This window comes from Ammospiza caudacuta, chromosome 17, assembly GCF_027887145.1.
Source record: "Ammospiza caudacuta isolate bAmmCau1 chromosome 17, bAmmCau1.pri, whole genome shotgun sequence".
NCBI lineage: Eukaryota > Metazoa > Chordata > Aves > Passeriformes > Passerellidae > Ammospiza > Ammospiza caudacuta.
This window is the reverse complement of record NC_080609.1, coordinates 15,215,121-15,239,706: the sequence shown is the minus strand read 5'-3', so window position 1 is coordinate 15,239,706 and position 24,586 is coordinate 15,215,121. Positions and strand designations below refer to the sequence as shown.

The 24,586-nt window shown below is 42.9% G+C and overlaps 1 protein-coding gene across 2 annotated transcripts in view; it reads left to right on the top strand.

Annotated features, from left to right (window-relative positions):
- The window catches only part of TOM1L2 (target of myb1 like 2 membrane trafficking protein), a 56,133-nt gene that overhangs the window by 9,906 nt on the left and 21,641 nt on the right, over positions 1-24,586 (top strand). For both annotated transcript variants that reach the window (XM_058815980.1, XM_058815981.1), the window contains exons 2-10: positions 8,741-8,825; positions 9,728-9,806; positions 11,401-11,550; positions 15,706-15,840; positions 16,762-16,920; positions 17,600-17,716; positions 20,333-20,466; positions 22,992-23,040; positions 23,921-24,044. In XM_058815980.1, the coding sequence (XP_058671963.1) occupies positions 8,788-8,825; positions 9,728-9,806; positions 11,401-11,550; positions 15,706-15,840; positions 16,762-16,920; positions 17,600-17,716; positions 20,333-20,466; positions 22,992-23,040; positions 23,921-24,044 (985 nt within the window). In that variant the 5' untranslated portion in view covers positions 8,741-8,787. The remainder of the gene's footprint in view (positions 1-8,740; positions 8,826-9,727; positions 9,807-11,400; positions 11,551-15,705; positions 15,841-16,761; positions 16,921-17,599; positions 17,717-20,332; positions 20,467-22,991; positions 23,041-23,920; positions 24,045-24,586) is intronic.

Here is a 24,586-nt window from a genome sequence, read left to right as displayed (position 1 = left end):
TTGGGGTTTTCCAGAGGATGCAGCTCTCACCTTCCTGATTGTAGCAGAGCTGGGGGTGGGAACATGCACGTGGAACAGTTACTGCAGGAGTTGTTTCATTTCACTTGTAACACATTTTAATTACCACCTGTGAACACTTGCTTAAAAATCCCATGTAGCATGCTGCAGCAAAGGACTAAACCTGTTCTTGTAACTGACTTCTTGTAGAAATGGAGATTTTGCCTTTTTTCCCCCTCAATAGTATTTTCATTTTATTTTAAGCATGTGAAAATGGGGGCAACTGATTTTAGGAGTAACCTGTAAAAAATAATACAAATAGTTCTAATGTAGGAGCGTGATGAATCTTTCTGCCTCATATTTTGTTTGCAGCAAACATGTTACAAGTGAGCAGGTGGGAGGGGGATTTTGAAATATATGGGGATGGATTTTTAAAGTTTGCAGCTGACATGGATTAAAAATTCTTAGAACATTTCATCCATGAAAGGCAATTAGTTTTGTTTTATGAATATGAAAAGCACGTAGCTTGTAAGTACTGGAGTGAAGTCCCAAGTGAGTTATTAGAACTTGCTTTACTCATGTAGTACAAAATTGGCCATCAAGAGCTGATAGATTTCAAATATAGCTCACTGACACACTGATCATCCATAACTTTTCATAAAGTCATTTTTTTGGGCTCACCTGTAATTACTGGATGCTGTTGAAGTCCTGAATGGAGCAGATAGTCACAGATCAGGACACCTCCTTACTCTTGATGGTGATTACAGCACGTTGTGCTGCTGGGATATGGAACTGTGATACCTCTCTGCCTGCTTTTCCTACTTTCTCTGAGATCCATAAGTTAAGGCTGATAAAATGAATGGAGTCTGCTCTTTTTTTTTAGCAGTTGATTTTTTTGGCATTAGGAAAAATTAATATAGTCACTGGTTTTGGATTATTGGGATTGTCTATATGAGTAATTCTCAGCTACTAATGGGTGTTTGGAAAATGATGATTTTTTTCAGCTTCTTTGTTTGTTTTTGAGGTTTTTCAGAGAGCCAAAACTGTTAAAAATCTGGTATTTCTAGTGTTAATCAACAGATGTTATTAATCCAATATGTCAGTGTTTTAATACCTGAGATTCCCAGTTAAGGAACTGGTAGCCCAAGTTAAGGAATGAGGTAGCCCCTCCAACCATCCAAATTCCAGAAGCTAAAACAGGGTGAAAACTTTGGCAAGTGGTGTGCTACAATCTAAGTTCTAGCTATGGAAATAACTAAATGTTGATGAAATGCTATGAAACACTGGCTGCTGGACAGTGTTCAAAGGAAGAGGAGATTTGGGTACCCATCCTGATGCACTGACCTGCTAAAACCACACTGTGCTGATAAATTCTCCCACACAGAATCGTACGGACACATTGCAGTTAAATTTAGAAAAGGCAAATCTGAAGGAGACCATTTCATCACCCTGGAGATTTTAATTTATGCTTTCATGCCTCTCATCCCGAGAAGAAAGATGGACACTCGGAGTGGGATGATATTAAACTGCTGGAAGTGTTGCCTAATAGATCACAGATGTCTGTGAAGAGGCAAGTCATCATCCCCCCGACACAGCGGGACAGGGGACACTGTCACGAGATGTGACATGTCATAAAGGAGCATTGATTTGTTGCTCTCCTACTGTAAATCAAACATCCCCATTCAAATCCATTCAAATCCATTAATACAGGGTGCAGATTTGAAAACTGCTTTGACATTTCTGATTGAAGGCTTGGATGTATCGATTCCTGACGCGAGCAGGGCCCTGTTTGTCAATCAGAAAGCAGCACCATCATCTGAAAATCGTGGCTTGGCACCGAGGTGGGAATCTACCCAAGGTCACTGCTCAAAGAGATGAGGAAACGTGCAGTGAAGGCTGAATTTTGGGGAAAAGTGCCTCTGAATCATGCAAATGGCTCGATGAGCTGGGAGCTGCTTGTGTATGACCTCGCTGTGAAGGACGGCTATTTACAGTACATGGGTCAACATGTGAGCTCTGATGAGTGTCAGGGCATGGGAGGAAGGTGGCTTTCTGTGCTTTGTTTGTGAAGCTGTGTGGAATGGAGAAGTCAGATGGATTTCACTGTGTTTTAAAGAAGCAGTAGTGTCTCTCTGCCATCTGCTTTGGAAGAGAGCAACTCACATACACATGTCATTCAGTGGAGTTTGCTGTCAGCAGCAACAATTTCTGCTGATGGGGGAACTTCAGGGAGAAGATTCATAACAAAAGTCTTTATTGTATAGAAACACACCGTTCTGCTTGGGATCCAGCTTCCAAATGCTTTTAAGGACTGTGACTAAACTACCATTTATGCCTGAGATGAGAGACATCTGAGCACAGAAGCTGCCTGGACCAGGTTATCCTGCCAGGCCTTTCTTGTGCAATACAATTGCAGATGGGAAGGTCCGACTGGTTTTACACCCTGCAAATGTATCATGACCTTTGAGATGAGATAAACTAAGTGAGCCATGCTGATATGTTCCCTTGCCTGCTCTCATATTATTATAAGGCTTTCTATTTTGGTTTTCTTTTTGTTCAGGTGAGGCTCTGATCTGAGTATGAAAGAAAAGTCATCTTTGTTGTACAGATGTTAATATTTGTTTAATATATATTAATCCATTCACCTTGCTCTGCTTCTGACCCTGCAGTGCAGCTATGCTCAGTTAATCACATGCAGTTTCCTGCACCTGAGAGGCTGAATTTGTGGGTGATGTTTTTCTCTGCAGCATATCTAAATCATGAGAATGTTGTAGCATGACTGTGAGTACCATGAGGTCCTTAAAAAGGCACAGTAATTATGTGCTATATATTCGTGATTGCAGGTATGTGTGATCTGGAAAGCAGGTTGGAGGAAGTTTGGCATTTGGGTGACACCTTCAAAAAGAAGAAAACCTAAAAGTTAATTGGAGAAAATGACAGTTCCCAGTTTACTGCTGTGCCTTCCAACAGCACTCGAGCTAAATACTCTTTAGGATTGCACGTGTGCCTGTCCACAGAGTCTCTTTATTTTATTTTAACATAGACTCTGCAGCCATTACCAACTATTCATTTATTCAGCACCAGAAACTTTGGCAAAACAATGAGCGGAAGATAAATTATTTGATCCCAAAGAGTTTTAGCGTGAGCATAGCTAAAAACCAAGTGCAAAATCACAGTGGTCATGACAAGTGGTGGCCGGTGCTGCAGCAGTCCAACCCAAATCACGTTTTCTGTAGTGCTTTGCCGTTCAGATTGAGCCCGTTTGTTCTAGCTGACTGCCTTTTTCCTTGGAAGTGTGAAGCTCAGCATTTTCAGAGCAGTGTGAAATAAGGAATGTAGAAAAAGGACTTGGAGCAGTGAGGTGGCTAATTGAAAAATGCTCTTGGAGCTGTGCGCTCTAACAAAGAAACTGGCAGGGTTTTGTGAGTAAGTCACTCCAGAGTTGAGTTTTGATCTTGAATTTTGAATGAGTCACATTTATATTTTAATAGGAGCGTTTTGATAAAAAGGAACAATCCTCCTGTTGGTTACCATAATGTCTAAGTGGCCGTGACTGTCTTTTTAAAAGCAAATACAGAGAAACAAGAATAGACTGTTGGGTCCAGGAGTATCCAAGTGTGTTATTTGAGTGTGTCTCTGTCTCCCAAGTGAAATGCCTTGAACTCAGCAGCTTTTTGAGTGCTGGGGGTCTTTGGTCTTATCTTCATTTTGCTTGGACAGCTGAAATATGTTTCCATGGCCTCTGTATGGTTTTTCCCTGGATCTTATTGAAGGTGCTGTGGGGGTCATTGATGATTGAATCCAAGAGAGACAACTGCAGCCACAAAATGTAATGGTGCTTTAAAGTGTAAAACTATAGGCTACAGCTCAGAGATGTCATTGTCCCATTCATTTGAGCAATCCTGTCTGGTTTGCACTGCCTTGCAAAACTCTTGCTTTTTCCTGGAAGCCCAGTCTGTAGAAGCATTTTACTTTTACCCTCAGCAGATGCCCCTCACTTCTGAGAGAGCAACACTGCATTGAAGGGAGGGGAACCAGCAGGATGGAAGCAAAAACCTGCTGGCACTGTGGCTCCTTCTGATCCTTATTATGCAGAGTGAAATATAACATATCTGGCTGTTTGATTTGCTAATTTCAGTGGTGGAGCACAGCTGGTAGGCAGGTGGACTGTTAAGAGACAAGACAAAGATCTAAGATGTGCAATCTTATGAACTTGCAAGCAAAAAAGAAAAAACAGCCACAAACCCTAAGATGTTCTGTGCTATTTGAACACCAAACACTGTTGGAGGGAAGGGGAGAAGTTTGGACTTGGAGCTTCCTTGGTTTTGGATCTCTGTAACACAATGCACTGGTCTGCATGTTTCTTGCATAAATAGAAGGTGATTTTGTGTGTGTAGTTCACCCCAAATGTATGAATTGAGAGTCTCTGAAGCAACATCTGGAGAAGACCCAAGAGAGAAAACTGTGAGTTCTCTGAACACAAAGATCTCTTCATTCATGAGATTCTGATATTCAGACAGAAAACTGCAGTTGTGCTGTTTCCATTTAATGTTATTTCTAGCAAGTGCCACATTTAACTTTCCCTTTTGCCTTTTCTCCCAAGACCATTCTACAGCACCATAAAGACTTACTGGTACTTATAGATGGACTTTTGGAGAGGTTTTTACCCTGGTCCTGTCATCATTCAGGCTGGAATAGCTGCTCTCAGTGCTTCCAGCAGTCAGAATTCCAATCTCAGCTGTACAAATATGCACATGGAGCAGTAGTGTGGATTGAAGAGAGCAGAGAGGAGCTTCTTCAGGATAACCAGTGTTGGTGTTTGTGAGGTTGCTTTTGCCCTGGTTTCAGGATGGGTGATAAAAGTTCTTCTGATTTCTTCCTGCATTTAGAAGCTAATTGCTGCCCTGCCCTGCCCTGTGTAACCTGTTTATTACATGGTGATTATATAGGAATTTCTGACCTGGTTTCCTTGTGGTGACATCTCAGGTCGGAGCAGGGTGTTTGGGCAGAGGCTTGGCTGGGGGTGCGTGCTCTGAGACTGTTTGTACTGGGAACTTTACACTGTTGAACCCTCTGGGTGCTGTAAATTATACAGGATTTCAGTGTGAGCAGGGAAATGCTGATATTGCTGTTTGGCAGAGCGTGGAAATGCAGCCACAAGAGTTGGATCTCAGAGGGAAGGTGTGAATGAAAAAAATAGCACCATTTTTTCTCCTTTTCCTCACAGACTGCAGATAAGCTGATGCTGTGTGTGCATATGCAGTGCCCAAGGTCTGCTGTGTGTCAGGCAGGGAGTGCCAGATTGTCTTTCTTCCCACCAGAACATTTATGCTTTAATTTGGGACACGTGGTGGGAACCGATAGCATCTTGTTTCAGAGAGAGACTTTCTGATAATCTCACTGGTGGTATCATGTCTCTGTGTGAGACACAAACCCAGCATTATCCCAGTGCTTATCAGAGCTGCTCCTGAGGCAGGAGCTGTGCAAGGAGCCCTTGGCACCAGGCTGGGAGCTGCCAGCCCTTCTGTGATGCAACTGAACTGAAGAGTTTGTGTTATAGTTTAAGGCAAACTCCTCCTCATCACCCTCCCTCTTAACATTTCTTACTGCACCCCGGAGTCCTTTGGTCACATTCCAGAGTTCATGTGTGAATGAACTGGTGCCTTTTAATGGGTGTGGAAGGGGTTGAGGAACTGATTCCTCTTTCAAAAGGGATTTGCATGATTTGTGTGCCATTCCTTCTGTGTTAGTTTCCAAAATCTGATTAATCTTGTCAGTCATATCTGGGTGCTGTTTGAGGAGGAGCCTTCCAAAGTGTCCATGAAATACTGGTCAGGTTATTGAGCATTTTTAATTTCCTGCATTTTGGATGTGTTGGGTAGGGATTCTCCTACAGCTGAGTGCAGGCAGAGCTGTTTCACTGGAAATCCAGAATTACAACCTGCTGTGTTTTGGTTCTAGAAGAGCTCTGCAGGCTTTCAATTCGTCGCAGCACAATGCAGCTCTTCAGGCAAATCCCACCCAAACCTTCTCTGCAGCCAGTGAACTCCTTTGTACAGCTGAGAGAGCTCTGCAGCAGCAAATCTGGGTCACACACCCTACAAAGGACACACAACTCCAGATGACAAGTGCTCGTGTGCTCTCTGTTGCTGAAGAAGAGACTAAAATTAGCTTCTGACTCTTACTCGAATTAAAAATTACCCAAGGGGAAAAGAACTATTTCTCAAGAAGGCAACTGTTATGTCTTAAACCCACACAGTCTCAGCTGTGTATGCAGAAATGCAAAAATAAAAAGGTAGTAACCAAGTTTTTTGGGAGAAAGGGGATTTTGTTTTTCCTGGAATATCTCAAAAAGGGAATATGACCAAGGTTATCAGGGACCACAGATGAACATTCTGGTGCCAACTTCTGTACAATGCTGCAGCAGCATCTTTTCACTCTGCTATCTTCAAAATATCACTTTTTTTACCTATGGAGTGATGCCATATCCACATTTTGTCAAAATAAACCTTAATTCCATGGGTTTTACAAGACCAGCGAGTGAATTGGATGCCAGCACAACTTTGTGCAGCATCAGCATTTCCCAAAATCTTATATAAAAGTGATTATAGCAGACCAGAGAGGCTGAACATTGCTAAGTTGCTGCCTGATGCCAAATACTGTCAAGAACACACAAATTTCTTAATATAGTTTAAGATTAAGGAAACAAATGATGTGCCCAGCTTAGGGAAAACTCTCTATTTAAGGCACAATCTCTTATTTTGGAACATTTGGCTTGTAAATCCTTTGCAGCTCTGGGGATCACCTTCTCTAGCAGATCAGATGTAGTGATGTTTTTTATTTTTATCTCTGAATGTTAAGGGGTTTTTTCTAATGTTGCATAAAATGTTTTCTTAACTGATAAGGATTATATGGAGGTGAAGGCAGATCACATTCTGTAGCAATAAAACCTTATGTAGGCTGTAAGAGCACAAAGCAACTAACAGAAGTGATTCTTACAAGTAGCTTTGCACAAAGATAAATTCCTGTATCCTAGAAAACATTAAACAGCTCTGCCTGCACTGTAAATGCAGTAAATTAAAAATGCTCAGTAAACTGTCCAGTATTTATTGGACATTATGGAAGCTGTGCATCTCTCAAGCATAAAGAATTTTCATTGACCAAAGTGAATTTTACCATGAGGTGGTGATGGCTGAAAAGGATCCAGCTGGGAGATTTTCTGCCTCAATTCCCTCCCCAATGAAACACTGCAGTGCTGCTTCTCAGAATGAGAAGTGAGGTCTGTAACAAATATTTTCCTGTTCCATAATCTCCTTTTCCATGGTGTCCTCTCCCTTCTGCTCAGCTCTCCCTTCTGGGGTTTTGCATAGCTGTCTGGTTTGTCTCAAACTTCTGTAATTGCTGTCCTTGGTGGAGCTGCTTTAACCATGATTTTAAGGTAGACAAGTCACTGAAATTTGAATTACCCAGGCAGAGTTTTTCTCCAAACAATGTCTCATAATTATGGCCTGTGGGCATCTGTATCCTCAGTCACAGTGATGGAAATATTAATAGGAAAAAACACTGTTGGTAAACAAAAAGAGAAGTGTGAAGTCCTTGGAGCCTGGTCTTTCCAAACAAAATCTGCCCTGTCCTGGGGTACAGATTGGGGTTACATGGAGACAGAAGGAGAGTTGGAGAGGATGGTGCCTGTGGTTTTGTTTCTGCTTTGAAATGTTTAAAAGTGGATTTGCTTACCCTGTTTGCCTTCCAGCACTGGATGCCAGGGATCTGTAGGAAAACCCAGAGTAATTTAGAGAAGGTCATGCTTGGCTCAAAGGTCCCCTTTTTAGATCTTTCTACTGACAGGCTTTTATGTTCAACTTGACATCATTGCTGAGTGTGGGTAGCAGATAGGATTTGAATACTGCAAGTAAGGAGTGTGAAAAATTCCAGGGATGTTCCAGGCACTGCTAGACAGAACTATATTGATTTAGGAGGAAATCCCAAGGAGGAAATAGTTCTTGTCAACTGATTACTACAAGTTATGGTTATGCTACTTCTGCAGACACCTATAAATTAAACTGCCAGCAGTTGGCATCTGCCACTGTCACAGTGCTATAGGTCATCCTTCCCTGGGAATTGAGTGATGCCAGAGTGACTTAACCTGCCACAAAAATAGTGAGGGAAGGTCTGGGAGGAAGGCAGAGATTGAGAGGTGTGTACAGAGCCCCAGCATGGAGAGGGACATAGCATGGGACAGATGTCATGATACCATGACCTGTACTGTTATGTGCTAAATGTTTTCATGTTCTGGTGGGTCTTTTCATGCTGAAATTCCTTGAATTCTGTCGCCAGGTTGGTATTTTTCCTCCCTCAATTCCTGTGGAGGTATTATCTCCTGAAACAGGGAGGAGGTCATGCTGGTTTGGGGGGATATTTTCCTAGCTCATAACTTGCCAGCAATGCAGCATCTGAAGAGTTTAAATTGGAATTAGCTGACATTTTCCTACTCTCCCAGGAATTCAGGAGTCTTTGAAAAACAGCCCATCTATGTGGGCTGGAGGGATAATTGATTCTGTCTGGAAACCTCTATGCTGATCCCTAAAACCAGGATGGAAGGATTGACATTGTTTACTGTCAGCAGGGATTAGTTTTTTTCTGTCTGTTACCGAATAGTTTCAGCTCAGAGTAACTGAAGATGGATTGAGGTATAGACCTAATCAGGAAGATGTGAAAAGATTTATTTTTCTTTACTTTACAGAAAAGGCCACAGATGGCTCTTTGCAGAGTGAAGACTGGACACTTAACATGGAGATCTGTGACATTATCAACGAGACAGAAGAAGGGTATGTGCCATTTCAGCAGACTTGGAAAGGTCCCTGAACACAATCTTCCTCTGGTTGTACTCAGCATGTGAGGAGGTGCAGTGAGGCTGGAGACAGATGCTCATGGTTTCAATGCAGTTTGCTTGGTTTTCCTGCTCCTTAGACCTCTCCTGATCTCAGAAAATACTGTATGATGGAGGATACCTGTAGGATTCAGGATGAGAGGAAATGGCCTCAAGTTGTGCCAGGGGAGCAACTTATTTAGATGATGTATTAGGAAAAAATTCTTCACTGAAAGGGTGGTCAGGCTGCCCAGGGAAATGGTGGAACCACCATTCCTGGAAGCATTCAAAATACACGTGGATGTGGCATTTTGGGATGTAGGATAGTGAGTTGATGGTTGGACTCAATGATCTAAGAGGACTTTTCCAACCCAAATGATTCCATGATATTTTCTATAGTCAGTCTCTGCTTGGGAGGGCTGGCATGAAAAACTTTTTGGAGACGGTGGTACCTTTGTTTTTCAGCAGGTGTATCTCTTTGCAATGCCTTTAATTTCAGCTGTTTGTGTAGACAGCTTTTCTGACACACCTCCAGCACCAGAAAGCTTTGCTCTTTGCAGTCTGCAGAACTGATCACTGCTCTTATTCCCTGGGCTTGTCAGACTGGCTGTCAGTCTTCCCTGCCAAATCAACAGCCTGAATTTTTGGAGACTTGGGGCATTCCTCCAGTCTTGATTTCTGTGGTACCTTGTCTCCTCACATATTTCTCCATAACCCTGCTTTGGTTGTAGTCAGATGATCTGAAATTAACCCACATTCTTATGTCCAGCTGGAAATGGCAAAGGATTCATTTTCCCACCGTTTATGGGATGTGAAAAGCCTGTCTGAGCTGTCTGTTAAAATGGTGTGTTTCTCCTTCAGGCCCAAGGATGCCATTCGAGCGCTGAAGAAGAGGCTGAATGGAAACAAAAATTACAGAGAGGTCATGCTGGCGCTGACGGTGAGTGGGGGCAGGCTGGAATGCTTCAAAGTGCAGAACCCTTTTGTCATTTTCCTCTTCCTGGCACTCTCTTGAATGTACACACTATTTCCTTTAACAGCCACTGCTCTGCCCTTTTCTTCTCTCCAATTGCCTCCTCACTTCCTTGGGGAGAGCTGCTAGAAGCTTTGCATAGTGGTTTTCCAACTCAATTGATTTCTGCTTCTTTTCGTGGCTCTTATTCATCCCAAGTACTGACTGAGGACAGTTAAAGTGGCTCAAATGGGTCTGTTACTTTTTGAGGTTTTCCTTTCTGCTCTCATTTCCCTGTCTCCAACCATTCCTCCACTCCAAGCCAGCAGCTGTGGACATATCTGCAAGTGAGGATGATGAACTTGCCATATTTTCAGCTTCATAAGTAGCTGATGCACAATTTCCCTTGTGAATGAATCGCTGTAGGAGACAATGCATTAATTTATGCTGATCTAATTTCACTCAATAAAGTGTAAATTATATTCTGTGCATTCAGACAGCACTGCTAAGGTGTGGGATAATTTAGCAGTGACCTTTCCTGCTGATGGCTTTAGCTGGAGCTTTCCTGGGTAGTGCAGCCCTCCTGAGTGGGGTGCTGGGCTGGCTCTGGCAGTAGCTAGATCGAGTTATCCTGCTGTGGGGAGGTGATCTGCATGATTCTTTCACAGAGCTCTTGTTGCATCTCCCTGACGAGGCGTGACCGTACTTTCTGTCTTCTTGCCATTTCCTATCCTGGATTGTCATTTTGACAGATTACCAAAGTCCAAACCATGAGATTATCCATTGTGCAGGAAAGAGCAAAATCCATCAGGAATGAGCCTGTGTCATCATGGCTGATGAAAGTGGCTGAAGGAGGAGAGTAATTACAGATTCCTGGGTACAGAGCCGCAGTGGTTATTAGGCATGGCTGTAAGGAGAAGTGACGCGTTGGATTTATCTCCATGCTAATCATGTTCTTCAGAGAGAAATCAACAGCTGTTCTTCCATGGCAGTTGAATGGCAAGTGGAAGGTGCCTCCAGCTAGGTTGCAGGGGGAAAATGTGTCAAAGTATAACCTGTCAGAGCATTCACAGGGGAGTGTTTTGAATGAGTGAAGATCATTCACCTGAATTCCCAGCTCTAAAACATGGCTTATAGCTCGGAGCAACTGGGTCCAGCTGTGTTCCAGGCACATAGAAAATGGTGGAGTGGCACAGCACGATAATATCTCACTGTGACAGGATGTCCTCTGTCTTACCTGCTCCTGATGTGCTGCTGTGTACTTGGCTGTTCTTCAGCTGCACTGGCTGGAAAGTTCTGCTTTGAAGACAAAGAAACTGTCTATTTCTTTACCTTGAAAACAGGAAAGATGGATCACAAAAATGCCCAATATGTTAACAGTAGGTGAGATACAGCTGAATGTGTGTGTAGAGAAGTCTTTTGGCAAAACTGGGGAAGAAGAGTAGTAAGAGTATAAATGTAATCTTCCCTCTATCTGCTCGCCCTCCCATCAAAAAATCTAAAATAAATTAAAAAATCAGGTGCTGTGTGTGTGATCAAGCTTTGCTCCAACAATGAATGTTGGGTTTCTTTGTGTGTGTAGGTGTTGGAGACCTGTGTGAAGAACTGCGGCCATCGCTTCCATGTCTTGGTGGCAAACCGTGACTTCATCGATGGAGTTCTGGTGAAAATCATCTCACCCAAGAACAACCCCCCCACTATAGTACAGGATAAAGTCCTAGCACTGATTCAGGTACACAGCTTGTCTCTGCTTCCATATGTTGCTGCCTGAAATAAGGACTGTCTGCTTCGATGCTACGCATCACTAAACATGCTGTCATCGTTAAAAATATGGCAGGTTTTTTATATATAAACTCAAACAATATATCCAGATTGGTGGGGAAAAGCAGACATGTACACACATAGATATTTTATTCAGGGAGGGCTGTCTGGATTCTAGTTAGAGAGGTACCATGCTAAAACAGGAGGATTTAATAAAAGGTAAATGGATGATTTTGCAATTTACCAGTCATATCTAGAAGCTGGAGACTTGCCTCGGTGATGAGCTTGTCATCTGAAGCCAGGAGATTTCAGAGGATTGTGCTTTTGGTGGCAGCTGCAGAACACTTGCCTTTCTGTGGCCGTTTCCCTGACCGGAAAATGGAGCTGTTTCCCTCCATTTGAAAGCATTCTGCATTCCTTTCAAAGATGGTTATAGAAAAGTAAATGACCATATAGGAATTAAAATGGTTTTGTTGTCTTTTCTGTGGTTATTGTGCAGTAAAAGCACACTGTCAGATCCTTGCCTGCAGTGGGAAGTTCAGCCATGGGCCTGTCTGCCACTTCTCCTTCTGTGCAGCACAACAATAAACAGCCGTGTTAATTCCACAAACCATTAGCCACACATGAGGAAACATTGGTGCCTGCCTGGAGGAAATCTGACAATTATAGGAAGCTTTATCACTAAGCTTCCACAGGCTACTGCATACACCAGAGACTAAAAGACACTGCGTATTTAAAATGATATAAACCTGCTGCAGTGTTCCTTGTGGGGAGGTATTTACAAATGCACAACATCATTTGCCAGATATACTTCTGATTTTTATGGCAAAGCATGCACTTGGATTTCTGCTGCTTTATTTCTTATTTGGATACAGGGATAGGGCATCCTTAGAGCATGACAATGTAAATAAGTGATTTTCAAACAGGAAATAGGTAGGGTAGTGGAATTAATGGGCATTGAGTTGGGGTCTGTGGGGTCCCTTTATTTCTGGTGTATGATTTTGTGGCTTTTTAAAAAAATAGAGCAAAATTAATGAAATTATTAAAAACAATTCTTGTGCATCTGACTGAGCCCTCAGGTTTCTGCCTCCCTTGGTGGGAGAGTGGATGCATGCAGTGACCAGGAGATGAGGTTAAAAACTGCCCCATAAAGACAAACTGGGTGTGTTTCCATGTTATTTTAGGGAATGTTGGTTTTGCTGGGCTCTGGGTTTAAATGGATTCCCAGTGGTGAATGCAGCTAAAATGGGAGTGTTTGTAACATAATCAGAAAGCCACAGTCATTGCCTCAGTATATTAAACAGAGCTTTATCTGAGGAGACTTAGTGCAGTAGAGCTAAAAGCCTCACTCTGGGTACTAAATGCCTTTTGATATAAAAAGCCTGAAAATGATGAAGGTTGCCTGTGGGTGGGTTCTGTACGTGTCTCTTTAGCTGGAGGTGGCAGGGGACTTTGTTTTCCAGGTTGCCTGACAAGTTTGGAACAGTGATGGCAGCCACTCATCCCAGGTGCCCTATGGACACACCCCCCCAAAATACCCCATGACAGCTTCACTCAGCTCAGGCTGTGCTCTGGGGTTGGAGTTAACCCTGTCCCAAAGGGCTGATCTCAGCTTTGTCCCACCAACATTGCATTTATCCCTTTCTATATCCAGTGTTTTTTATTGGGGAATTAATAAGAACAGAAATGGGAGGATTAATAGCCCAGACTGGGAAGCATGGAAGAGAACTGTACAAACAGCACACATCTTCAGGCACACAGCTGGCAAATTCATGGGTCTTTCCATAAAAAGGGGAGATAAAGCTGCCATCTAGTTTCTTATCTAGAGACTTGTTTTGAGATGTTGAGCATCTTGTGTCTCACTTTCTCAACCTATTTCCCAGTGTACATGAATTAGCATATGTTACACAGTGCTTATCCTTCCTTCCTCACCCTGCTAGGAGGCCTTGGAAATATTCCTTGTGTGCCCCTGGTAAGAGCTGGCCTGTCACCCAGTGTCCAAACATTGACATAGTCCCAAATTTAGGGGGCTGATTTACAATGGTGTTTAAATGACCTGTTTGGGCACACTGAGGTTCCAAGTGGGATTTATCCTGAAGTATCTACATCTGGCCTAAAGTTATAGAAGCTCTGAATTCAATCTCCCCTCTGTCCTACACGTGTTTGGACAATGGGCAGGTCTCCTAAGCTCTAGTGTAGCTCATTATCCATAAAGCAGAGCTGATATTGCAGCTGCCTGGTTGGGCTGTAAGCTGTCTAGGACAGGGATTGTCTTACAATGTGTGTAGACAGCACTTAGGACAATGGTGCCTGTCCTGCTTGTGACCTCTGAGACACACTAATGTAGATAATGCTCCCAGCTCAGGTGAAGAAGAATACAAATGGAAGTGTCTCCTTTCTCCAGGGAAGAGAATTGCAGGAGAGAGAATATTTTTAAAAAGTAGAGTGCAGATGAAATGAGATCATTTTGCAAAATCCACAGGAAGCCAGTGAAAGAGGGGATGCATTAGTATTTCCTCGTGGACAAACAAGCTTCACTAAAATCTGGGGACAGAATGCAGCATATTTTTGCCTCCAACTTTCCTTTGAGTGATGATTATTAAATAGAACATCCCTTGCCTAACACTTTTCACTTTTGCTTGCAAATAGAGTTGAAGTGATGAGCACCATTATGTAGAAGCATCATTCAGGTGGCTTCTGATGTAAATTGAAAAGGCAGTGAAATGGCAAAGGTGGAGTTACTTGTGCAGTCAAAACCTCCATCAGAATTGGGGATGTTTTGGAAGGTCAGTTCCAAGGAAACAATGGCTGTGTGCTGTCAGAGCTGTTTTCTCTGGCTCAAGCAGGGCTGTTTGGACTTGCACTGCATCAGAACAGTTGATGCAGTTAATTTACTCTTAACAAAGCTGAGAAGCAAACCCAGGATTGTCTGCTTGCACCTGATAATGGATTGTCTCCCAGGCACGGATGGTAGGAAATGCTCTCTTAGAATTGAACAGGATAGGAATGCAAGTTAAAAATTTATATTATTTTTGATCTTACTTTTCTATCTTGGATTTCTGTTCTCTCCAATATAAAAAATGGCTCAAAGAGCTTTTAAAGTAAAAATAGTCAAAGAACTAGTGTAAAAGTGATGACTAAATGAATTAAGTTCTGAGCCCACGTGCATCTCGCAGTAGTTCTGGATCCAGCACACTGATACCCTGCTCTTACACATGTGGGGGTTTGTGGAATGCTTCATTTTTTAATTGAGTCATAATATTTCAGTTTTTCCTTCCTCTACCTTTTTAATATTTGGTTCATTTCCAGCACAAGTGAAAGGGGTTGAGGCTTTTAGCATACTGTGCTCCCTGCAGCTTTGTGAGTGCAGGAGGCTGGCTAGCCAAGAGGAGCACTTAGTACTCCCACTGAAGGAAAAGCCCAAATGTGAATTGAAGTCTTTTTAGACACCAGAGAATTCATGCAGGAGAGATATTATGAATGTTCTGGCTGTGGGAATTTCTCTCTTTTAAACTCATCCTTTGTGCCCCACTGGGTGCCTTGAGTGTTGGATATGCTCTGTCAGAGCCCAGGCGTCCTTAGTTCTGCTGCTCAGGGGACTGTCTCTTTCACAGGACAATAACCTCAGAAAGGACCTTTTTTAATTTAAGTCTGGTCCAAATAAAGCACTGAAGATAACTTGGTGGCTGTGTTTTTCCTTTGGCAGCAAATGAGGATGTTTCACAAAGTGAATGGAGATTACTTGTGATTGTACAGCTTTGTGAATTTTGGTTAGATTTGTTGAATTTTTCACACAGACCTTTTCTGGTACAATATGCTAGAAAAGATCAGCATCAATCACTGCTGAGGAGAGGAGATAGGAAGAGACTTTCATGATGTTCACAGATTTTGATGACGTCAGGAGCTACTCACAGCTACTCTGCACTGGGTTCCTGTCTGTTTTATATCTGAATAAAATGTATGGGTGACTGTCTTAATATTTGCAGGACCTTTTAGACCAGGTCTGATGATTCCAGTTTTCCTTTGAAGCTGAAATCTATGAAAGCTTTTCCAGTCAGTATCTGAGGCCAGGGTGGGGCTGGAGCTTCATTTGGAAGGTTTATGGATAATCCCTCGTGTTTTCCAGGCTTGGGCTGATGCCTTCCGAAGTAGCCCAGATTTAACTGGGGTAGTGCATATTTATGAAGAACTCAAGAGGAAAGGCATTGAGTTCCCCATGGCAGATCTTGATGCTCTGTCTCCAATACACACACCACAGAGGGTAAGCTGCAGCCTTGCAATTCCAGGGGTGTTTTCCCAGGATTGGATAACTACTCATTTTTCCCCTCCAATTTCTGTGAATTTGTCTCATTTTCTCACTCCTGGAAGGACATTTTAATAGTGAAAGGGCATGTAAGAGGGGCATAATACAGACTGATAAGCTATCTCCTCCCTTGAGTCAATCATCAATTTGAGAAGTTGTAAAATGTTACATTTAATCTTGTACCATAAAACCACCAAACAAATGCAACTAATTTGTTCAAAGAGAGCTCAGCAAGATTTATGATTTGAGATTTACTTCTTTTGCTCAAAAGTGTGGCTGCTTCTGTTAGTGATAACCCTGAGCCAAGGTCTGCCTGTCTGTTAGGGGTGTACAGAGTCTGAATCTCTCTGATCCCACATTAATGTGAGAACTTTACATCTCTGGAAAGTTAGGTCTGGAAAGTTGACAGAACTGCTGCTTGGAAGTAACTTAATGATCACAGGTGTTCTGATTATTCACTCTGAAAACAGAAGTTAATGAATCTTTGAAGCAGCAAATGCAAGTGATCAAGGACTGAGAGATTACAATTCTTGTGTCAAGGTTAATTAAATTCAGTATCTACGTATCACATCATTTTTTGGAAGCCTGCAACTTAATTCCTAGTTTAAAAGAATTTATAATTATTTCTCTTTGGCTCTTGTTTTTGTTTTGCTTCTCGCTTTTCTTGTAAAACTAAATGGACTTAAATGCTTGTGGGTTGGGTCAAAAGAGATGGGCATGGAAGATTTTTGAAGCTGCCAGTCTTTTCCAGTAGCTGCACTGACCTTTCCCACAAGGTGCAATTATGTTCTATATTTGAGCCTGTTTGGCCTGAGGTTGCTGACAAAGCAAGTGCTGTCGCAGCTCAGCTTTTGAACTCCTGTCTTTCTGATGTGGCAGAGTGTTCCTGAAGTTGATCCTGCAGCAAATATGCACAATTCCCAGTCTCAGCAAAGGATGAGCAGCAGTTCTTACTCTTCGTCCTCTCCAACGGCCTATTCTGCTCCTCAGGCCCCAGCCCTGAACGTGACTGGTCCCATCACTGCTAACTCTGAACAGGTATTGGCATGTTGATTCTTTCGAGTGGGACTCTTTCAGCAAATCAAATTAGAAACTAATTTGCAGAGGAACTTTCATTTTAACCCTTTGGACTTTGTCTCCTAGGTCTGGCTGTGCTTAGTAACCCTTCTTCCTGTTATACTGTAAAATGTGGGCTGTGCATGTGTCTCTGTGGCCTGGTAATGGCAGCACAATCTGCTGGTCCAGCCCCCTCAGCAGTATTTTAGCAGTTATTCCCATTAGCCCCTCTCCTTTCAAGGCACAGAATGTCTTGCAGATGCAGGAAGTCAAGCCCTTGCAAATGCCCTAATACAGGATTTTCTTTTCTCCCTGCAAAATTATAACTTCAGAGCCAAAGATTCTACTTAAAATACGTACATCTTTCCCCACACTGGAATGAGGCACGACAGCCAAGGTCTGGCTTTAGGTGCTGTTTGCAATTGCTTCCCTTCCATACAGATACAGCACATCTGGGTTTGTGATGATAATTCTTCTCTTTTTCTCTTCCTTTTCTCCTGGGTAAACTTTTTATCTCTTTTGGTTTTTCCCTGCTAGAATGTCTGGAGCCTGAGATATCAAGTCAGACAGAACCAGAGATATCTCAAAGTCAGTTCTTGAAAATGAACTGCTTCAACTAAAAGATTATGCAGTGTTTTGCTGTCTTGTTACCCCAATTTAGATTGCCCGGCTGCGCAGTGAGCTGGATATTGTTCGTGGCAATACAAAAGTGATGTCTGAGATGCTGACAGAAATGGTACCTGGACAAGAGGATTCCTCAGACCTTGAGTTACTCCAGGTAAGTTTCCTAGAAAATATGATTCTGATCCTTTCTGTGTTTGTGTTTCTCTGGGGGTGTGTTTTGTTGTAGCTCACTCCACAGCCTGTGCTTGGATTCATAATGGATCTGGGCTGTGCCTGACCCTGGCAAGTGTCATCACTTGATTTTCTTCATTTGTTAAAGCTTCCAGTGACAAGGACTTCCTGACTTCCCTTGAAACTTGTTCCAGTGCTTTCCTCTTTGTGTGGCTAGAAATTTTTCCCAATGTTGAATATCAGGTCTCCTTTACCAGTAAGCAGCTTAGAATTGCCACAGGTTCTGTAAGCCCTGAGCATTCCAGCTTCTTTTACAACTCCCATCACCACTTGTACAGTGTCAAAACATTCCCAGCCACCATGCAGGAAAAAGCACTCCATATTTCCATCTGGACTAAAGAATGCTAAGGGTCTGTGGATTCTCTGCCACTTGAAATCTTATCTATGAACTGACTGTCTTTCCAGAAGATGTGTTTTTCTGAAGGTGTGGTGTCTTAAGGCAGGTGCTCAGATGAAGTTCCATGGTGTCCAGAGGGCTAGACTGGGTAATGAGGAGGGATTTCTCTGCAATCCATTGCAGCACTGTGCATCTCAAGAAGGAAAACAGTATAAACTGAGCTCATGCCCTAGGCTTGACACCCATTTCCCAAGGCTGGTGGTCATGGGGTGGCCTTTGGGCTGAGGAAAGTCACAGAGTCCCACGGATGAGGAGCACTGCAATCTGACATTCCAGCTGCTGCCCTTAAGGTGGGATTTGCCTTTCCACAGCTTCAGAAACAGCCTTCTGTTCTGATCCTCCAGCAGGGAGGATGGGCTCCCACAGCAGTCCATTCGGAGGAAGGCAGGGAATTGCTCTCTGTGATACATCAGAATTTGAAATCCATCCAAAAACTGGTCTCTCCCATGCAGTGGCATTGTGTGTTTGTCTCAGAGCCATCATGGCAGCTGATGAGAGGCTCTTCAATAAAGAGCCTTTCAGTCACTGCCCATTTGGGTCGAGCTGCTCAAAACAAAAGCAGCTCCCAGGAAACCATGACAGGCCGAAATCGAACAGTTTGCTTACACTGAGAAACAACCACCAGCATCTTGACAGTGTAACCTTAGAGCACAGCTTTAAGGTGAAAGAACTTGATCATAAAATGGAGTGACAGCAATGATTCTTTACTCCAGCTGGTTCCCTTCTGTGACTGATGCAGCCTAAATCTGAATCACAGAGCTGGGGAGAGCCCATTTTTGATCACAAAGGCTGGTTAGCCTTTTGAGAGCTGTGAGCTGGGTGCTGCATGCAAGGACTCCTTGCTTTGAGGTTTATATAGCCCTCCTCCTTAAATAATTCCTGACATTTTCTCCAACAATCAAATGTAAACAGCCTGTGAGAGAGCCAGCTCTGAGCAGAATAGATAGGTACTGTCAGCCCTCTTGGAAAGGCAGCAAACAAACCTCTGAAATGTCACAATCTGCTTCCAAAGTGATGGGATCAAAACTGTCATTGGAGAACACATTCCTCAAGCTGTTAAGGCAGCTGGATTGCACTAGGTGAAATTTATCCAGAGCTTAGGATGTCAGACCATGCAAGGAAAACAAACACATTTTTGCTTTCATCCTGAAGGTTGTGTACCAACAAGTCATCCTTGTTTAGTGCTGAATTTTTGCTGTGAAGTGGAGCTGGGAGGAGTGGAAGATGACAGAGGGACATGCTTTAGCTGGAATGTGTCAGTGCTTATTGAAGTAAAACCGTTGGCCTGATCAGGGGCACCCTGCCATACGTCATGTTTCTTCTTGCTGTTCTCCTCAGCAGACCAGTTTGAACTTTGGTCTTGAGGCCTTTCAGGACTACAGAATTCTGCTAAGTATTTGGTGATGAAGGAGATGTCCTGGAAGCATGAGAAGTCCTGGTCTAGGCTAACTGAAATCTAGATTTCTTGATGACAGGCTTTTAAAATAAATGCCCTCCCTCTGCATTCCTTAAAATGTTCTTCTGAAATTCCCCATTGCCTTTGTGCAGTCTCTTGTCAGTGCACTTGCTCAGTGGAAGGGAACATTTCTGTGTGTCTCAGTGCTGGAGGGTGTGTGAAACACTCACCTTTTCATGCTCCTGCTCCTTGATTTGTCCTTACCCTCATGTTCTCTGAAGCTGGTAAGTTCTCATCCTAGCACACACGTAGTATTTGTGGTAGCCCTGATGAGCCTTTTTTCCCCCCACATGTTCCATCTTACACATCATTTAGTTTTGAAGGATGATACTGCCAGAAAGAGCAGATTGAATTTTCCTTGAAAGCTCCCCTCTGGGAATGTGTTGTATTAACATGTTTTATTCTTAAAACAGATGACTAAAATACAGATATTTATTTTCTGAAGTACTCAGAGTTAAAGAAGAATCAGGAAGTTGGATTGTGAATAGGCTCTCAAGGTTTTATGCCAGCATCTCTTGAAGGGCGTTTGATTAGATGTGCTTTTGGGTGACATTTAATCATGCAAAGATAAACTTGTCTTAGTGTTTCTCAGTTGGGGGATATGTTTGGCTGTGAACAGAGCTCAACTAAATCTACTTATTGCTTGTTGCTTATCAGACTGTGTGTGCACAATGCATTCCTCCTAGGAGCTGAACCGAACCTGCAGAGCCATGCAGCAGAGAATTGTGGAGCTTATCTCACGAGTGTCCAATGAAGAAGTCACAGAGGAGCTGCTGCACGTGAATGATGATTTAAATAACGTCTTCCTCCGATATGAAAGGTGGGGCATCTCTCCCAGCAACCAGTTACATTCATTCAGGGTTTTCACATAAGAATAAAATAGGTCATTTGGTGAAATTGGGCCTTCTGGGCCAAGGGTCTATCATGACACAGAGAACCAAACCACAGGAACCATTTACAGAGTATTTTATGGCCTTTTAGGGTAACATTCCTGTTTCAGTTGATTCTTTTAATACTATGATTTTTTTTTTTGTGTGTGCTATCATAGAATTTTTGTAGGGCATATCCATAAAATGCAAGGCAACCTTGTGAAAACACTCGAGTCTGCAAGTCCCTGTTGTGCAGGGCTGTACAGGTGTAGAGACCTGGGACCAAAAATAGCACAGCCACAGTCACTAGTTCCCCTGCTAGCCCAGGCTCTGCACAAATCTTTGTGCTGCTTCCTTGCTTAGGGAGACTCCCATGAGCTCTCTCTGCCCTCTGATCTCTGAGCTCTCCAGTCCCAGTGCTGGTGCAAGGGGAGCTGCCTGAGGTGGGCGGGAGCACTGAGCATGCAAAGGGTTTGTTTTAAAGCAACACTTAAAATCTTGAAAAACAAAAAAAGCCTGTCTGTGCACAGCTAATGTTTCGAAGAGCTGGTGTGCAGGAATGATCCCCAGGGACAGGACTTGGGGCACAGGACTTTCGACATGTCAGACAAAGGCGCTGTCAGGCACATCTGCTGCAGGAGGTGACACGTGATGCTGCAGTCTTGGGAAAGTTTAATCTTCCCCTTAATGACAGGCCTGGGGAGCGAGGCACCAAAGAGTACCCTTTGTTCCTTGCTCTTAGCACAGGGCTTTGTTTCTCAAGCCTTTAAAAATAAATTAGACTCTAGATCTGTGAATTTGTGCTGTCATGGCAAAGGCTGCAAAGACGACTCGGTGCCCTCGATTTTGCCTTTGATTTCGTCGTTCAGAGGAGATGGGGCAAACTTTGAAACAAATGCTGGCTTTTTGTGTGAAATGGTGTGTGTTTCATGCACAAGCAGGGTTTTACAAGTGGCAGAGTGTAACTATCACTGAGGTTTCGTCTGGTCACCCTTAATATTTTTTCTGTTTCCCCCCCATCTGCGACTTTGCTGACTGTGGCTGATGTGTTTGTAGTCATTATTCATGAAAAGGGAGCTGAGTGATGTTAGCAAGCCATTTGTGGTGGAATAGCTGTACTGGTCTGAGCATTCAATAAATTCCAGTTCCTCCTCTGCTATTCCAAAAGCTCCCCATCCATCATGCTGATTTCTAGCACAGGGACCAAGCTCTGTTAGTGACTCAAGCAGGAGCTCTGGCCTTTGCTGTGAAGCCTTGGGATGTAAATGAACAGAAGCCTTTTGGTGAGAAATGAGGTGGGAGGTGTCTTAGGTTTCCAGCAAAGGGAGTTGGATTTCCAGTAATAGCAAACACCCACAGTTTCCTAAAATTGAAATTTGGGCCTGAATTTGGTTTTGCTGCCTTTTAAGTCTGTATTTTCCTCTGTTACATTGAGAAAACATTTTAGTTTGCGTGACATTCCTTGTTGTATTTTGTCCATCTGGGAGAAAACCCGTAGGACTATATGAATATTATGGGCTTTTTGCTGGAAAAAGAGACTGCTTCTGAAACTACTTTGAAAAATTCAAACCTCCAAGAAATCATGGTGCTTTTCCATGGTGAGGAAGGAGATCAGACTGGCCTCAGACAGGCCATGGGAGCAGGCACTTCCCCTGCTGTTTTGAGTTAATAGAATCACAGAATGGTTTGGGTTGGAAGGGACCTCAAAACTCATCTAATCCCACCCCCTGCCATGGGTGAGGACACCTTCCACTCGACCAGGTTGCTCAAAGCTCCATCCAGCCTGGCCTTGAAGACTTTCATAAAAGCTGGGTTTAGGTTTGTGGTCCCAGATGCACAGAGTAAAGAAGAGATCAGAGCTTGACTAACCCGACATCTTCTCCTTAGAAGTACAAAGGTTTTATCCAACATCATTACTTGTCCTTGTTGGAAAGTACCAACCTATTTGAGCATAGGCTGTGACCATCTTAGAGTTGTCTTAGGATGTTTTAAGCAGGGAATCTGCTGCCCATTGTCCCTCGTGCCACACACACATGGCTCCTCATTTACATCATTGCAGCAAGAGGGAGCTGGTAAGTGGGAGTGAGCCGAGCTGCAGTGCTTGGCTTGTTGAGCTGTGAGCATCAATCTTGCTGCAGTTCCTCCTGTCCCTTGGCTCACACAACAGTCTGTCACAAAGCACTTAATGATTAACATCCCCCCCTCCAAACCAAAAGACAAATCCTGCAGTGGTTTTCAAGCATGTTTGTGCTGCAAGATCAGATTAGTCAACTTAAAATCCACCTTTGCCAAGAGTGCAACTTCTCAGCAATCCTCCCTTTGTCTTGGCTTGGAGTTAAAGCTTTCAGGCTTCCCTTTGGAGCCAGAGAAAACTAAGTTCAGTGGAAAGGATGTCATGGCTTGATTATAAACTCATGTTTTTTATTATTTATTAGTGGCTTTGATAATCTGTGTTGGGGTTTTTTTTCCTGAACAGATTTGAACGATACAGATCAGGACGCTCAACACAGAATGCCAGCAATGGAGTAAGTACTCACTCCTTTGATTCTCTAATACCAGCTGTGGTACTATCAGTAGTATCACACCTCACTCCTTTGATTCTCTCATACCAGCTGCAGTACTATCAGTAGTATCACACCTTCTACCTGCCCTGCGTCCTGCTTGTACTGGCTAATGGTGGATGCCAGGAAAATTAAGAATGTGGCAAATCCCAAGGGACAACTTTTAGCTCAGGAAGTCACTTCACAGTAAAACATCTCTATGTTTACAATCCTTGATGGATTTTCATTCCTCTATTAACTTTTTTGATTGCTTTTGAGTCTGTGTGGACTTTAGGAGTTCACAATGCCCTTAAGCAGTAAGATCCACAGTTTCACTATACATTTTTACATATTTATTTTGCATTTATATATAAAAAATATTTTGTTTACATTTGGTCAAGTCATTTAATGATCTTTGTTTGCTTCACCTAATTTTTCTTCACTGTGTCTTACAATGCCACTGTTCAGGTTAATTTTCTTCCTGCCATTCATAATTTTAAGAACCACTCTTATCTCCTATTTAAGCAGCCCCTTTCCAAGCTGAAGTGTTCTAATTATTCTTTAAATGAAAATTCTTTTGTAGTTGTTTTATAGTGTTCAAGGTCTGAGTACATGATGAATCTGTACTTCCATTATGTTTTCTCTTCTGCATTCATAATTATTTCCTCTGTTTAGTGTGCTTTACCACTTCTGCATTGTGGTGCAAACTTCAGCAAACACTCTGTATTGACACTTGAGTCACAACAAAGAAGTTTTGTTTCTCAAAACAGTTTATACCTAATGTGGACAATTGTGGTGTTTAATGTTGTACTGCAAGAAGAAATTTCTGGCATTTGAAACTTCTGTGTTTCTTGTGTCCTGACAGGTACTGAATGAGGTGACAGAAGATAATTTAATAGATTTGGGTCCTGGCTCTCCAGCTGTGGTGAGCCCAATGGTTGGGAACTCAGCACCTCCATCTTCACTTTCTTCACAGCTTGCAGGGCTTGGTGAGTGCCTGATCTAGAACAAGCTCTCCTCTACCTATTAGTGTTGCCATGTGGCCTCCAAAAGGTTTGGGTATTTTGCTCACAGGGGGATTAGAAGGCATTCCCACTCTCTTGCACTGTGGCAATCTGCAGTTGAGAACCAGCCTGGCACAGAGGGAGGGATTTATTAAGTAGAGGGAAGACTGATGGAGAGGGTGCAGGTTGTTGTTCATGGCAGAACTTGTACTACTACTGCTATTTCTGCTTATAGTTCTCTGTGAAATCAGCCTGGTGATGTTCTTGATTCCCCTTCTACAAATAATATTTGAAACCTTTGGGTGAAAGGTTTTATGACACTCTTAGGTGGTTTGCATTAAATCAAACCAAAGATTGTGTGGTTGGATCACTGGGTTTGACTGAAGGTTCTCCACCTCTTTCAGCACTGCACCAATACCATATCCCTTTGTTTGAAAGCGTTGCTTTCACAGTCAGAAACTGAGAGAAACATTGTGGAGAAAACTGCTGTCCATGCCCAAAATTTTGGACTGTATTAGTGACCACTT